The sequence below is a fragment of the Pagrus major genome, chromosome 17 (genome assembly GCF_040436345.1).
Source record: "Pagrus major chromosome 17, Pma_NU_1.0".
Lineage (NCBI taxonomy): Eukaryota > Metazoa > Chordata > Actinopteri > Spariformes > Sparidae > Pagrus > Pagrus major.
In genome coordinates this window covers 21,082,512-21,100,541 of record NC_133231.1, presented here as the reverse complement: position 1 = coordinate 21,100,541, position 18,030 = coordinate 21,082,512, and the positions used below count along the sequence as shown (strand labels likewise).

Below are 18,030 nucleotides of genomic sequence, written 5' to 3'. Positions count from 1 at the left end.
CGAGGCGGCCACCTGTCATCTGCCCGCCGCGGACCCTGATTGGTCAGCGTGTGCACTGGAATGCCAGTCATATGCAAATTTCAGCCGGCTTTACGGGCAACGGCTGTTGTTACCACAGAAACTGAACTTTTCTTTAATACAAAAACAACAATAAATAAACAAACCTCATTAAGCTCTTTTGTATCTCTATTAAAACACTAGCTAGTGTTAAAGTATTGTGTCAAAAATGTGTATTTTTGTGTTTCTGTCAGTAAGCCCACCCCAGGCTCATGTCATTGGTACAGGAGTCGTAGTAAACCTTGATTGATGCGTGACTCCGCGAATCAAAAGCCGACACTCAGATGTAGGCCAACCAATGGCTTAACAGAAGTCCGACAAGATCCCTCCTTCTTACAAATGCTCAGCTAAAGCTTTAATACCCATAAAGACCATCTGATGCAGGAAGGCGCTATTGAGCTATCTACTGTTTACTTTCCACACTGCTTTTGGTCTTTTTATGCAATCTGCACAGTGGATGGGTGTTGATGAGGGAGGGCTCTGGGGTCAAGATGACACAACACATACGCACCCATTCAAGCCAATATGCAGGGTCATTCTTTGTATTAATAAATCAGAAACATTCACTTATTCACTTGAGAAGGATTATAAACCATTTCTCTGAAAATGCTACACCTTTGCTTTTATGAAAGCAGCTAACAGTAGAGAGGCGAGTGATGTAATTTTCCACCATTAAAAGCCCTTTCCAAATCCCCAAACATTTTTCCATCTTTCAGTCGTGCAAATGTGCCTCCTCCAGACAGAAATGTAAATGTTCTGATGCAACACTCACAGGGAGAAAAGAGAGAGGGAAGAATTGAAAACAGGAGAGTAGGGGTGGTTAGAAAGAGAGGGAAAATGGGTGGAACAGGCTAACAGTGGAGAGGACCAGAGGGTAAAAATAGACTAGAGAGTCATTTTCAGCAGGAGAGGCAGGGAGGGAGGGAGGGAGGGATGGAGGAGGAGGAGGAGGAGGAGGAGGAGGGTGGGTGGGTGGAGAGAAAACAACTTGTGAAAACAGAACTTCTCTTAAAGGGAGGGAGGGGAGAGCATGGGGGGCCAGAGATGGGGGAGACAAAGGCAAAAGATTTAAAGATACCTATGTTATTTATGTATAACACAGCGAAGATGGAAAAGAAGAAGCATGACGTGGTTTCCCGTCACACTGTATGAGTCAAGAAGTCATGCTCAGCTTAGCTCATCTATCCATAAGGCTAATACAATACTGGGAGGGACTTAATTATCACTACCAGCCAGTCAGCTCATCAGGAGCTTAGGAATTGACCAATGAGGTTGAGAGAGCCACTGTCCTCAGTAGTAAAAAAGTTAACCCTCTCAGCCCTGAGTTACACTTCTCTAATACTTGAAAAAACACTGAAAAATCTAAATTTGGATCTGGAAAAGAATAAATAATATTCAAACATGTCAAACAATAAGAAGCATTTTCGCAGTGGGCCGAAGCTCCATCATAACCCTCATGTGCCTTTATCTTTTCAGCCTGTTGGCATCAGTAAAGCATCTTGCGTCATCTAAAAACATGGGATGACTGCCTGAACTTCTTTTAAGCCTGGGCGTTTCCAGTAAGTGTTCAACTAATAGGCATTAGAAGAAGACAGAGAGAGAGAGAGCGATAGACAGAGAAAGAGTAGGAGATTAAGGCTTATCAACTGCACTGAGCTCTCAACAAGTCAATCCAGAAAACACAGTGTGTTCAGCGCAGGGAGTTGGACAGCTTGGCTGTGTGAGTGAAAGGAAAAGAGGGTGAAAAGAGGGCAGGGTGGAGATGAGGGATTACTGTGGCTGCTCAGTGGTTACAACCCTGGGTAAACATTACAAGCTCTTAGTAATGAACTACATCAGACCAATTATTCAGAGCAGAGTAATGAGTTTTTCCTTTGGCTTGGTTTGTGTACGGCTAAATTCTGCATTGATTATCAACAAATTACTTCAAATATAAAGTGTTACTGTCACTTCTGACACAATTTCAAGTGTCAAACAACAACTATGCAAGCCCCAATAGATGTAAAGTCAAGATAAGAAAATCTGTTGGAGGGAGGTAGTCATGAGTTGCTGCTGGGAAACAACAGAATTTTAGAGCTTAGTCATATATAACAGAGATAAGGAGTGAAGAGCTGCACAAGTAAGAGACAGAGGTGTGAAAAAAAACAGAAGAAGAGAAATTCCCCTTCAGCTGAGCTTAACTATCTCCCCCTGCTGCCGTGCTGGCAGTGCAATATCTGTGTAGGTGTTCGGCAGCTTTCATTGGCTGTCTCCTTGCACAGACATCATGCTTTTACTGTGCGTATGCATGCATGTCTCTACCCCCCAATTACATCTGTCAAACGGCACGTGACCTAGCATGAGAAAAACTTTTCCTCCTCCTCTTTTACCTACGCTGAGGAGGAGCACCGCCTTCGCTCACTCTCCCATCCCATCTCTCTCATCCCTTAATTCATCTTCCACCCCTGTGCTCCGTGTCTCTCCCTCCCACAACCCACCATTTGCTCCGTCCAATTATAACTCGATCCACCAGTCCTTTGCAGTTACCATGGCAACAGCTATGTTGGGCACAGGTCCTCATGTTGCCCGCGGTCACAAGTCTGCCACTGACCATCAACATCTTTTGCATCAAAATAAAGTTAACCAATCATTTTTTTTTACATGATTTATGGACATGTGGATGGATGGCTTTGCAGGAGAATTTTGAAGAGACTGGATTCGATCACAGCTTCTTCTTAGTTTCAAAGTTAATTAAAACTGCTACTCCCTATTTTGTTTATTGCAAAGGGAAGACATAACGCAGAGTATTGAGAGTATAATTGCTGGGAACTGAACAGATCTCATCGCCCACAAAATACCCTTTACATTCTGTGGCTACATATGCAGATGCACTCACTCTCTCTTTCAAACAACGAATAATTAGCATTAGAGAAAAAACACGTAACAAACTTCAGACCAGTGTTTGGAGACCTATCCCTCCTTCCCCTGTTTGAAGGAACTTGTAATGTGTGTGTCTGGCCATCTGGGGGCACTACTAGCCTGCAGATAAATGGTGGGCAGCAGCAGAAAACCAGAGCAAAGACTGTGGAGTTACAGATGCAAGCAAAGAAGAGGAGGAGAGTGGGATGAAGGAGAGAAAAGAAATTCCTGAGCAAGATAAAAACTCTTCTCATTCCAAACTCTGGGATGTGAGGAACACATTACGAGTGTGATCTCCTGAGAGTAATGAATGTGAGCTCGACTGGGATCCTGAAGAAGCCGTAATGAATCAGAATATCAGTCTAACTTTACGTGCATGCAGTCAAAGTCTTGGAGCCACCTCAGCCTAAAGAGTCCCACTGCACCAGCGCATTTTGAGAATCTCCCCAAAGGCTGCTTCACCGAATAGGAAACATGATTATCATTGCACATGACTTTTGTGGTTAGTCTTGAGGGCTTCACATGTGCTTTGGTGCCAGTCTAGATGGCTGTGTGATCCAGATGTGGTTGTTGCCATGGCCAGGGAGGATATGCAGGGCTTTAAGCGTTACGTAAAGCAGGGGCGGGAGGGAGTGGGGATGTTATTCCCGGGTATCCGTATCCGGGTAGACCAGGATGAAGAGAGCGAAGTGGAGAGGAGGGGAAGCGAAGCCACTGCAATGCGATGGAGCGAAGGGTTAACACAAATGTGTCATAATTTTTTAGAAAGAAAATAAAAAAATGAGACAGAGGAAAGCTGGCACTAAGAGAAAAAGACGTATTCAAGTGCAAAATAACAGTGCGAAAAAAGTGAATTCACGTGTACTTAAGGGAGCGTGACATGTTTACTCAGTGTTGCACAAAGTGTGTGTGCATGTGTGTGCGTGTAAGCAACACAGACAGACAGATAGAGAATATGCCACACTTACAAACATGCAAAGTCAATATTGTAATTTTACTTCAAGCATTTATAACTGTGTGACATGATATGAGTTTAACACTGTCGAGATTTCTCAACACATTCGTTAAAGCCGCTAGAAGTACAATGAAAGATTTTCTGTTCAAGAGACAATGATGTTAATAACAATTATGCTAACAGATATGATCATGCAGCACAGTATGTGAGATGCCGAGGAGTTACACTGCGTCGTCATACAGAGAATGCTGGCGTTTCTGTTGAATCCGGGATTTCGATGCGACAGAACGAACACACAACACTCATTTAAGACCTTTAAAGCAACAAAGTCATAAAAAGGACAGCCTGCACACTTCCCTTACTGACTTTCAGAGATAGATTGATGAAAGCTGCTGCTCAAGAATGTCAAACTCTCACTTTCAGTTAATTCAAAAATTGTAAAATATATTTTTTTAAATGAATGCTTATAATGAGATTTGTAATTTTCAAAAAGACAACAAACAGTAGTAGGTGATGAAATGGCTGTTGTAAATGTGAGTGTGTAAAGGGATATTAGACCGGGAACACTTCAGTCAGTGCTTAAATAATTTAGAGGAAACCCTCCGATTATCCAGGATCGTTTCTGTTTTCAGTTCAATGTCGAGTAAAACACACAAGGCGGAATAAGAAGGAGCCACTGCTAATGTGTTAGTGTGTAAACACATGTGAGCACGTTAAAGTTTCTCCTCTCTCAGTGGAAAGTGACACAAGCAAAGTGACATGCGTACACACACACACACACACACACACACGCACACACACACACATACACACACACACCCACACACACACAGGGGCTGCTATTTCTATTTGTGAATATTCTGTGTTATGTACAGGCTACATCAGTGTGATGTTTGCTTTGTTGCCATGGCAACAGACGTTTGGCGCTCACACATCATATCCGGTACTCAGTGATTGACGCTCGGTTACTCGGCCTCACACACACACGCTGCATGCAACACACACGTGACACCATAAAAAAAACGGTCTCATCCTTCACCTTGTGCCTGCTCCTCTAACAGTTTTATTTTGCAGGAAGTTACAGAGACACTTAAAAAGACATTTTAAAATAATTACTCATTAGTGCGTCTTTAGGTGGTAACACACAGAGAACATATGCAGCTTTGTGTTAAAAGTGTGTGACAGTGTTAGTGGAGGAGCTTAACTAAGCCGGGGGATTGTTGCCTTATTTCAGAGTGAATTATTAAAAACACAACATTATAAATGTGTACATAACACAGACAAAAGAGGGGGAACTCAGAGACTACTTATTTTTGAATTGTACAAGATCTAATTTAACCTGCTCCTTTCGTCTTACATATCACGGTCTCTTACAAATTAAATCTGCACTTTACTACATGATCTATAAGGTGTTAGAAGTATATTTGTTTTCCTGAAATATCAACCTAAATTGTCTTTTATTAAATGCCACAGTTTTCACAGTAATTTCATTCACCCCTGATGAAATGAAAGCTCCCACCTGACTGCAGGTGCACATACATAATGTTCAGTTTTACATTTTATTTATTAATCTAATTGTTCAGTTGTAGTTTTAATGTAAAGGCATGTATTCTAGCAGTTTTTCTCTCCTTGAATAGGTTTAATGTGTCATCAGGAGAATTTTAAATAACCTGTTTCAGTGGACATATTTTTGTGTTTTCATCCTCACATGAACACACTTCTTACCGACATGAAATGTGTGTACTTTTTGGCATAAATATGACTGTATTTATAGTGATTCTGATCCTCAGTGTGTACTCTGAATCACGTTTATAACCATTACACAAAGACAAACATATTTAACATGCAATTATACTTCAAGATCAAGAAGTGTCAACATTATTTCTCAAGAGAGTTTACAGCACCAGTTTCACTTTGTTTTTGTTTAACAACTGACTCCAGAGAATAAAAATCAGGCAAGTTGATATTTTTAAATAATATTCAGGATATTATAATATATTTTGACACAAATAATATTCAAGATCATTTGAAAAACACCAGACTAACCTCTCAAACTTGAAAAAATATTTTTTTTATTTTTCACAAGCTGATAAGCAAACACTAACACCTACACAAACTTGCAAATCACCAACATACCACACGTGTGATGGCACACATACGCGCGTGGTGTTTCCTACTTTCCCTCGTATTTCACACTCTCCTACGACCATATGCAAAAGCTCACGCTCCCTTTCGAACTCTACAGAAAGCACCCACATGTGCTTCTCACTCACAGCTCTTCAAAATAAATGCACAAGTGCATGGACAAGCGTGCATGCACTCACACAAAGAGATGCTATTCATTCATTCATTCACCGTCCTCTCAGCTGCGAAAAAAAAAAGGATGTGAGGAGAGACCGTACACTCAAAATGACAGCGCCCCTCTTTCCTGTCCACTTCTCTGTCACACTCTCAAAGTCCGCACAGCGACAAGCACTTACACGCCGAGGGCAAAAGGCCCTGGTGAAGTGAATTAAACTAACTTATACTATATGTCCGTATGTAAAAGAATCAGAAAGTAGGCTTTTATTTTTCAGCTGATGATGAGCAATGCTCTTTCACACACACACACACACACACACACACACACACACACACACACACACACACACACTTTATACTACCGCATATCCCAACACAGGAGCTTGAGAAACGAATTATTCACAACCCACACAATCCACTGAAACTTACAACATATATCCTACATGCACACACACATTTAGAATTAACCCACCTTGGTGTTACAGGCCAAGAATGCTGCCCACACCTTGTTTCACTATATCCTGACATGAGTCACTAATAAACAAACAAACACATGAACACACACACACACACACAGCAAGAGTCAGCGGAAATAGTTTGTAGTGAGTAAGAAGATAACCGTCGCTCGGGTCAGGAAGTCACACACACACACACACACTTAAAATAAGTATGTTGGTCAGACTTTTTCAAGAAATAAACGACTGCAAGATTTGTACGAGACTTGCTGTTAAATCCTCTTTTTCTCCTTCTTCGTCTTTATTCATCAACGCTGTCTCTGAGGCATTCCTCGTTCTCTTTCTGATCTAATCCCCCCCCCCCCCCCCCTTAACTCTCTCTCAAACCGAAAATCAAAAACAAGCTGGTGGAAACAGTCCATAACTGGCCTACATACATGTAGCCCACACGTTCCATACCCACTTTTGCTTTCGTCTTTAAATGTTAATTTCTTGTGTAGCAGTGATTCAAACAGGACACAGCTTTATTATTTTCTTTTTCTTCAGATCCCTTCTTTTTCTTATTAAACTTTCCCATTCCTCTCTCTTATCAATCCATTCTGTTGCATTGTGTCTTGTCTATAGGGTGTAGGTATGATTGCTACCACTCAGACATGAAGTTTTTTGTCTATAATGACTTGGAATATAAGAGGGACTCTCAAATATCAACAAAGCTAATCCTGCATAACGTACAGTCTAATCCCTATAGAAAATACAAAAACACCAAAGCATGCATGCCCATGCATACATTTTCTCTTTTGCACTTTCTCTGCCTCGCAACCATACACTCTAACACACACACACACTGATACATAGAAATCATTTTGCATCCAGCCAGCCATTTGCATTTAAAATCAAAACATACAACAATTTCATTATTGCTTTGGTAATTTTGTTTTTATAATACCAGTGTTTGGCTCTTAAATATGATACGTGATCATATCCAATGATCATCAGATAAACTAAGCTCCCTTTCACCAAGTTGCCGAGATGGACGGCACAGATTATTCTTACTGACTAGTAAAACTCAGTGAAAATGGTGAATATAGTTCCTAGTTTTTTTCATAAGCAGTGATTCCCACAAGCCTACCCCTGACCTGCTGAATCACAGGCGCCTGTTCAAGGGCTTACATGGGTCACGTGATCAGCCTTAGCATTTAGTTTAGTGTTACCAGCAGACATGAGGATGGTGGACAGGCGACTAGAGGAAGCCATATGGGACAACAGCATGTTGGCTAACAGAAGCGTCTTTCACTGGGCATCAACACACACAGGTCATGGCATGTTAATGTCAACCTAACTCTCTATTACACTGTGGTTGTTATCTGTTCTCAGACAGGTTATTAGGTAAAATAAAATAAAAATATACAGCAGTTTGATACTTTCTTGTTCAAGACACTGTGATTGTTAAATGAGTAATTGTTTCACTGAATTTGATTTATTTGATGACTGATTTCAACACAGTATATCAATGGTTGACTGGCATTAATAATCAGAATAATATGGCAAGTGAGTAACAAATGGTGATTTGCAAAGTCCTTTCTATTTACTATTTTATTTAACAGGAACATTTTAAAATTAAGGCCCTAATACATCTCCCTATCTTTCAATCAGTGTGTGTGTGTGTGTGTGTGTGTGTGTGTGTACAATATAAAACTACAAAAATAAACCCTGCATTTACACATTATTTGCCTCGTCTTCTCATTATTTTAATACTTATGCCACTTGCAGTAGCTTCAGCTGAATTCACATTAATAAACAAAATTTCTCCTCTGGTACTTTTCTCAAGACGTAGCTGTGCTACCACTGCATTTCTCTGTGGAGTTTCTCAGTAAAAGAAACACTGCCTTCATACTGCTAGTTTGCGTGTTAACCTGCTAGTTCAAGGACAGTAAACAGAGCGTTCTCAGCCTCAACTCGAGTTGACACTGTGTGTGTCAGTAGTTGACACTACAGAGCCACACAGCTAACACAAAAGATAGAATTTTAAAAGGTATGACAGTTCAGTTTGTGAATATGATCTGTGGATAACATGTCATTAAATTATTAAGACAAACTAAAAGATATTAATTACTCTGAGAATTAATGCACACTACTGGGGATGCTGCAGCAAATCTTGTCCTTGGCTTGTTAGGTTAGAAAAATATTGGAGAATATTTCCTTCATTTTTCATTTGTATGTACAGAGCTGCATTTTGGAATGCCATTTAGAAATCAGGGTCTATTATTTTATATCATCTACTTGTATCAGATATTCTGTCAATGAAATCTATATACTCTGTAATTTTGTTGTCTTGTTCTGTACACATGATACTATTGCATGTCTGGCCGTCCTGGGAGAGGGATTCCTCCATTGTGGCTCTTCCTGAGGTTTCTTCCTTTTTTTGCCCTGGTTTTTTATATTATGGGAAGATTTTCCTTACTCTAATCGAGCAACTAAAGACAGAGGATGTTGTTCACTGTACAGATTGAAAAGCCCACTGAGGCAATCTTATTGTGATTTTGGGCTACATAAATAAAATTGATTTGATTTGACTGAAAGTTCAACTTGAGTTATAGTTCAAATATTTCAAAAAACAGCGTAAAGAATACCATTAGTGTAAAGTCTGCTTCCTGAGAATTTTGTGTGAATATTCTTCTCTTTGAAATAGGTAGACTATAAATGTTTCCTTTTTTAACACATTATCCCAATTTAATGTTCAATTTCAATCTAATTTTCTCATCGACACAACATCTTTCTTTCATACACAGACTAAGAAAAGTTATCATTGTGTTTATGTGACTTTTTTTTAAAGGTGCACAGAATATGCCATTTAGTTTTCTTCTAAGTGCAACTGAATTCACAAATTGCAGCTAATTTCTTCATAGTTTCTCCTCATTCCTTCGAAGTCACTGACCTCACATACTAAATACACTCACACGTATGGAGTAATTCTCACCTGTGCCAGGACGTCCCATGATGATGTCTTTTCGTGGGACGGGGTGAAGGCTTTCAGCTGGGAGGATCAGCGGCAGCAGAGCGGTGGGAGAAGGGTGACAAGGAACCGGCTGCTGGACCTCGCCCCCAAACCCCGTCCCCCTGCTGTCCTCTCGTTCCACAGAGCTGTCCAAGCTACTTGGAACGGGAGCTGTGACTGTTGTGCTGACTGTAACTGACAGGGCCTGCAGGGGGGCAGTGGGGGTTTCAGTAGTGGGCAGGGAGGAAGGTGTTGGGGACACAAGCACCAGAGTTTGGGCTGGGCTCCGCAAGAGGACGGTGCCATTGGGAACTGTGGCTGCAGCAGCGTTAATGGGGACGGGAACCTGGAGGCCAGAAATTGGCTGAGGGGTAAGGGGTGTTAGGCTGATGTCTTTAGATAAGGTGTTTTCTGTCCCTCCCTCATTTCCACCTCCTCCTCCTCCTCCTCCCCCTCTTCCCAGGGGACACTCTGTAAATTTTGCCAGTGGGACTTCGGGATTCCTCACGATGACAGGGGAGTCCCGTAACGCCTGTTGGGATACAGGGACCACACGACGAGGCCCTCCATCTGGAGTGAGAGGAGAAGGAGGAGTTGGAGACACCAGCATAGGAGGAGGGGAGACAGCAGTGGAGGACGGTGGCCTACTAGAGGAGGAGGGGGTGGTCACTCCTCTGGGTCGAGAGAAGGTGGGCGTGTGTGTGCGGGAATGTGAAGCTGATGTTTGGGGTGACAGCACCCTGAAAGAGTTGTTCAGGTCCCCCTGCTCCAGCTCTGTCTTGGGTGTGTAATCGTGGTGATGGGAGGGAAGTGGTGGTGGAGGAGGAGCATCGGGCTTTCTCTTGCTGGGGCTCATGGGGACTGTAAACATTAGGTTGCTGTGGAAGGAGGGCTGGATGCCTGAAGTGTGTCTCTCCCTTTCTCCTCCTCCTCCAGCTGGGGTAGTTGCCTTACTCCCCCCTGCACCTCCTCCCCCTGTTCCGCTGGGTTGCCGGTGCCTCCGGTGTTGCAGGACTGGCGAAGCAGTAATCGGAGAAAAGTTGGCCGGCCTGAAGCCAAACAGCGGAGAAGGTGAGGGAGAGGGGGCAGGGGAGAAAGGTGACTGGTTCGAGATGGGAGAAAAGGAGGGGGTGCCAGAGCGGGAGCTCCCTAATGACACAAGCATGGTGGCAGCCTCACACTCATCAAAGTCAAAGCGTGACGACAGGTCAGGGGGGAGGAGGGAGGGGAGGACCAAACGGGGTCGAGAATCTCCTCTGCTACTGGTCTCACTGCTCTCTCTCGATGTGTCGTCCCACTCAAACTCACTGCTCGCTCTCCCCCGCAGGTCAGAGGGGGTGACTGTCCCTGAGCTGCTGCCTCCTCCTCCCCTCTCTCCCCCTGCTGCCTCCATCTCTTTGGTCCTCATGGACAAGTGTCTGGAGCAGTATCCTCGACGCTGTGACTCCTTCATACAGCCCTCCCTGGAGCACAGCCTCCTCCACTGCTTACCATTGAACTTCTTACGGATACCATTAGGGGTGCACACCACATCGCCCTTCTTGTATTTCTGCTGAGCCAACGAGAGGGGAGTCCTGGAGCGAGAGGAGGTAGAAGAGGACCCCCCACCAGAAGTGGGAGTAAGGTTCTGAGTGGGAGTGGTCTTTGATGGAGGTAGGTTTGGAGTGGTGTTGTTCAGTTCGGACGCCAGTGAGGCAGGGGAAGGGGGTGGCTGAGGACTAGCTAGGGTTGAGAGGTGTGGAGGTCCCAGCCCCCGCACCACAGAGAGGTGGGGGGAGGAGGGAGGGTAGCTGCTGGACTTGGAGATGATGTTTCTGTGCTGAGAGGTCACAGCGTGTGGCTTGGGACCAACAGTGAGGCCCATATTAAAACGAGATACCTCAACGTCCTCTTCTGGCGTGTTTGGCTGTTTCTGTCTCTCTCTGTCAGAGTAGTTCTCTCCACAGCCGTGTACTGTGCTGCCAGCTATACTAGAATGGGGTGGTGCATGTACGTTTCCATAGGGATGCCCTCCTGTGACCCCTTCATGCGCAAAACCATGTCCCAACCTTGGCCCTCCTCCCAGCACCCCCATTCCAATACTCAACTGGCACACCTCCCTCTCTACCTCCATCTCCTCCCTCCGCTCCCTCTCTTCTCTCTCCCTCTCCCGCTCTCTCTCCTTGGCCCTTCCACCATCTAAATGTGTAACCTCCCAAGGAGGGGTGAGCAGTCTCAGACTTTGTCGGGATACCCACACAGCTTGAGCATTAGCTTTCCTTTTCTCTTTTTCTTCCCCCGCCCCGCCATCGTCCAGAGTCTCTTCACTCAGGAGCACCTGGTAAGGAAATGAGACACCGGGGTGGGGGTCCACCTGAGCAATAATCCCCTCTCTGTAGAGCAGAGGACGGCCCTCCTCTCCTGCAAAGGGCACACACACTTGCGTCCCGACGGCCACAGGTGCCATGCCAGGTGGGGGGGCGTCCAAAATGAACTCAACAGTTCTCTCAGCTCCTGATGATGATGCCATCACGGTCCCACCATGGAAAGGGTATTTAATAAGGGTTTCCTCTCCTTGGAGCTGGACTTCAACAGCACCTCCATTCACTCTACGCACCACCCCTGGTCGGAAAACAGGTGATAAAGCACATGAGTCAGTCTCCTTAACCCCACTCTCCATGGTCCTCTTTATCTGGCGAGCTAGAACCCTCTGGTTTTTCATGCCTTTGGCCAGAGCTTCAGCTAGACCCTCTGAAAGACTGGCCTCTTTATGGTGCGAATTATGGAGTGGAGCTGGGTTGTGGGAGTTCTTTTGATGAAGGCTTGGTCCTGTTGCCTCCATCACGTCCAGGTCAGCTGAATGCTCACTGGCTGTGTCAGTGGAAGAGGAGCGCACTGAGTTCGGGGCCCCCTCAGACTCATTTTCCCCAGTTTGGGCATCTTTTTCCTGGGAATCTGCTGTCCTGAGGGGCCTATCCTCTGTGGATACAAAATGGTTTGCTTCTGTAGCTTTATTATCCACATTTAGCACTGATGGCTGATTACCTGAGAAATTATTACTTCTACTATTACTGCTATTGATAAAAGAACTATGGCTCCCAGCACTACTGTTAATCGGATTGTTAATACCACTTGTAGTGTTATTGTTTGTACAACTATTGATGCTAACATTAATGCTTTTATTAATGCTATTACTAATATTGTTACTACTCTTAAAATTGTTATTGGGCGCATTCTCACTATCACTGATTTTGCTGTTAATACTGCAGTAACTGTTGTGGATGAGTGCAGGACTAGAGGTAGGAATGGTAGTCAGGGCACTTGCATTGTTAGCAAAGTGCTCATATGTGTATTTTTTCTTGGGTATGCGAGCCTTAAATGTGGCTGTTTTCCGACTAGAGACTGAGCCTATGCTGGGGCTGTGATTGGTGGCTAGAGTGGGTGTGGCTGTGGAGAGTGGCGCTTGGGCAGAGGTAGGAGATGCTACAGTGTCAGTGGACATGGCACTATTTCCATTCGTGCCCACTATCTTCTCATTTTCTGTCTTTTCTTCTGCCTTCTTTCCATCCTTGTCCACTGACTCCACAGGTTTCCTCAGCTTGGTAGGCTCCTCCCTCATGGGGGTATTGCTGTTTGTGACTGGCTCTTCATTCGAGTTGGAGGCTGTGGGCATAGTCTGTTTGCGTGTAGATGGAGTGTTGGATGAATGCTGTGTGGTTTTAACGAGTGTCTCCCTCTTGACTCTTTTAGGGTCTTTCTCTTGGAGGGGCTGAGCGCCCCCTCTCCTTCTCCCCCCTCTGCCTCTTGTTAAAGGGGGAGAACGCCCTCTGTGTTTCTTTACTGGTCTCATCTTTTCTTCCCTGTCCACAAAGTGCCGCAGATTTCGTAGCGCTCCTCTTTTTTTCACTTCTAAGGCACTCCTTTATTTTGTCTTTGTCCACTTTTTCTTCTCCCGTCCTTCTGTCCTCTGTATCACTCGCAGACTGGAAAGGAAGAGGGAAACGCAGAAGACAGGTGGTCATTATCATCTTCATAATCAAAAATTGCTGAGAATAAAAATGACGTCATACCTGGAAGTGTGCTACACTGCACTGACTATCACATTGGCTCACTATCTGACGTATGCTCTCATTCACCATCCATGTCTGTCTGATCCACTAGAGTGTGCCTGCATGTGTGTGCGTGTGTTTGTCTGTAAGTGCGAGTTTGTGTACTCAAATCATAAAATCTTAATTCCCACATTAGTTATCCACCATTTTAAAGCCAGACAGCAACATTTTAAAAATGAGAGCTTCATGGAAATAAAGGACATGATATATTTTCATATAAAAATCTGTATTCTTCTCAAGGCCCTCTCATAGTTAGCTTAATACTGAATAATTAATAAAAAGTAAAAAAATATGATATTTATGTTTTGACAGTTGATTCATTATTGATGTATTTCCAAGGTAATCCTGGGTAAACATGTCTGAGAATGACATTAAATCTTTTTAAATATAAGTGATATGTTATCACAAAAAAAAAATTACAAAAAAAATGGGTAAGACTGTCAGATTTTTCAGGGCTTTCATGGAATTCACGATAGTGATATCATTGTGATATCTATAGAAAAATATGCTATCAGTCATATTTACCTTTAACTTTGTGTGTGTTTTGTCTCTTTTTCTGGCAAATGTATTACACTCAAAATACAAGCGTATGGAGGTTGAGAGAGAGACTGTTAACATAACTGTACAAAAGTGTAAAAAACAATGATTACACTTTTTTTTACACAAATGTTCCTTTTTACGGCAGGTTTTATGACCAGTGTTAAGGTGCATAACACCTACTGTAACAAACCAGGAATGAAAAGAAGAGATGTATTATTACATGATTTCAACATTTCATTTCTAAACATCACCTTTTTCGTCACTACCGGTACATTTCGAGACTCCAAATTGTGGGTTAGTTTATTCAATAATAAAGAGTCCACAATAAAACAAACAAACAGACAAAAAGGACAAAAAAAAGAAAGAAAGTGGGAAAGAAGGAAAGAAAGGAAGGTAAACATCCAAGGTCACTCGTTTCAGTTTGTCTCTTACAGTACTCCAGGATCCAAATGCCTGCCATAACGAGGGCTACATCTCTTTAATTTTAAATGCATGCAGAGACAAAAAAGCTTTCTCTCTATCTAACACACACACAAGCACACTTGAGTCTCATACTACAGGTCGCCCGATCTCTCCACTGTACCCCCTCCGGCTACTTCAACATGCGACAGGGTAGCTTTCTCACGTTATGCATTATAAACTTGATGCTGCTTGTTCGATGCGAGAGCGCAACAACAACAAAAAAACACAGCCTTTATTTTGACTTCCATCAGGAGGAAAAAGGCTGGCAGTGGCCTGAGTGAGGTCACCCTACATGAGAGAGACAGAGAGAGAGAGAGAGAGGGAGAGACAGAGTGAGAGAGAGAGAGAGAGAGAGAGAGAGAGAGAGAGAGAGAGAGAGAGAGAGAGAGAAAGAGAGAGAGAGAGAGAGAAAGAGAGAGAGGAGTATGCGGCTGTTTGGCTGTTTGTTCAAATAGGCTGTTCTTGTGTAGTCATTGGGAATTTCCACAGTCATTCTAGCCCTCGCTGGGCTCTCACTCTTTCTCGATGTCTCAGTCTTTCCCAGTCGTCTTTTGTCATTGTCTCACTGACACACACACACACACACACACTCACACACATATTTCTACAAAAAAGACAATATAATTGGAATAATCTGCCATGGTAAGATACGCCCAAAATGAGAGAAATTAAAAGGCTGGCAAAGGATCAGGCACAGTCACTGATGCAAGATTACAGGCTAAATACAGCCACACATGCACACAAACACACACATACTCACACACTCGTACACAGACCCCTGCATATGTGCTCCGCTCGACTAAGCTCAGCAACTCACCATATGCATATGCCTGCATTCCTACAAATATAGAGAAGAATGCCCGGACAAATTTATACAGCACATATACTCACACTTCCTGTCCTAGACATTGGAAAAGTTCATCACACACACATAAGGTGACCTTGTTATTAACTGTTTGCTTGCTGTAACAAATAATAATAATGTAAACCAGTTACACACCATTTCAACTTCCTACAGTACAGAAAAGCATCTCTTCCTGGTCCTGAATGAGTAATAAACACTCCCGTGTCATTCACACAGTTATCACCGGCCCTCCATTTTGACCTCTGCCCTCACAAAATATACTTTTGTTTTCATTACTGAATAATTTCATTACTTCATTATTTTTCTTACGGACTGTCAATGCACAGTAGTGAAATACACATATTTATCATAACCAATATTAAAAATGATAATAAAGTTTTTGTCTTGAGTGTGGCTTCACATCTGGAGTTTACCTACTGTATTGTAACTGTGATACTTCCTGTTGAAAAACAATGTTCTATTGATATATGTGCTTTTATTGCTACCTACAAAACTGTTACTGAGTGTCTGCAACTCAAGACGAGTAGTTATTCACTATATCTTAAATGTATGGAAAAGATTAAACAGATACTAATGTTTTAAAACATCTCTGATCTTTTCTAAATTAGTTAAAATGAGTAACATATGAATCCATCAAATCTTTTTGGCATACTTTTGATATTAGTGCTGATAAGAGACTAATTCTCACCATTAATGAAAACAATATACAGAGAAGAACATGAAGTGAAACTCCACATACAGTCCGTTACTCACTTTCTAATTCCAGTTCATGTTTGTAAATTCCACGTATGAACCATCTAGAGTAAAGAAACTTGGTTACTGCAGGAATGTACCTCCTGCCAGTAACAGGCCAAATAACCCTTCATTAAAGTAGACATGTCGGCCTGAACTGGGAGTTTTGGTCCTGTAAAGTTACTGTCGTGCACTGGAAAAGACAGGAAGGAGTCAGAGCCACTTGGCCGACTGAATGGTTGACTGAATGACTCAGGAGGATCTGATCTTAGCTCAGAAAAATGTGTTTGGTCATGCTCTCATGGCTTCCCAAAATGCTCCACAATTTGGCTGATAAGCCAGCAGCAGGCATGTGTGTGTGTATTCGCAGTCTGTATGAAGAGACTTTTATCTGCATAACTTGTAGAATTAGACATTGACGTATCCTTACTGTCAGTGCGGAGTATGTGGTGCAAGTTTGTAACCAGTATCTTTTTGTTATAGAAAGCCTTTTAAGTTTTTCTTACTGGGAATTCAAGAGTGAAAATCATTTTAACTCTTCAACGATGTGTACACATTTGTGAATCTGGCTTTAAGCTAAAACACGTGTGGATAAGCAATCGTCTTATCCACAGAATTTCATTTGCAATTCCAGACAAAATACCAAAGTTGCCAAAGACACCAGATATGTCAAAGTAAATTACAGGGAAAGGTACATGAATTTATTCATGAAGTATGTATAATTTCAGTGCTGCCATATAATAAATGGCACAGAATTTTAACATTTCACATAGTCCCGATTCTTCCCTAAAAGATCAAAAGCATTACACTCACAGTGTGTGCTCGACAGGCATCCCCTAAATTGAAAATAACTGCAGACCTTTAACTCTTGTTGTTTGTTCGCTACAATCCAAGATACCGAGAGCAAGTTTAAATCAAAATCTCTTCTCTTGAGTGTTGTTTCAGTGCATATGTTATTAATCAGAAATTAGGAGGAAAAATATAAAGGATTGACTGTTGAAAAAGATTGAACCATGAGCTGAATCCAGACGAAGCAGAGAGGGACTCAGTCATAATTTAGGCAATTCAAGACGTTTACACCTTCCAGCGTTGGAGCAGGTTAAGGGTGAGATATTTGCCGCTCTGGTCTAAAGCTACTGTAAATCCTGAATAGGCGGATAATCGACGGCTATAGTCTCCATGGCGTCGTACTGGACTCCTCCTTAAACAGCAAAAAGATGCTGTTTCACCCAACACACACACACAGGAGCACACAATGTGACCCTCCTCAACGACATAGCAACATCAAACTTTACACACACACTAAACGCTGTCCCTGGAATTTACAGTGCAGTCATGCATACACTGTTAAAATCTCCCTTGGACCTATATATCGTCTCACACATTCATTGTGCTGTATAAACACCCGTCCACACACACGCACACGCAAGCTCACACTCTGGTCAGTACACGTTTCCATACATAAAAATAAATAAAAACAACTGTTATGATTCTTAAATTTTGAAATTAAAAATATAAATTTCATGCAAAGAGCACCTAGCTGGTGATTTTTTGGCAGGTTGGATGAAGGTGCACGTATGCGCCAAACACACACACACACACACACACACACACACACACACACAGAACGATCATTTACTAGGGAATCTCATCTCAATGTCAACACTACAAGAAGAAGAAGT

The 18,030-nt window shown here is 42.7% G+C and overlaps 1 protein-coding gene across 2 annotated transcripts in view; it reads right to left on the bottom strand.

Annotated features, from left to right (window-relative positions):
- cicb (capicua transcriptional repressor b) overlaps window positions 1-18,030 on the bottom strand; it is a 37,405-nt gene that overhangs the window by 17,121 nt on the left and 2,254 nt on the right. For both annotated transcript variants that reach the window (XM_073484904.1, XM_073484905.1), the window contains exon 2: window positions 9,644-13,623. In XM_073484904.1, coding sequence (XP_073341005.1) covers window positions 9,644-13,490 — 3,847 coding nt within the window. In that variant the 5' untranslated portion in view covers window positions 13,491-13,623. The remainder of the gene's footprint in view (window positions 1-9,643; window positions 13,624-18,030) is intronic.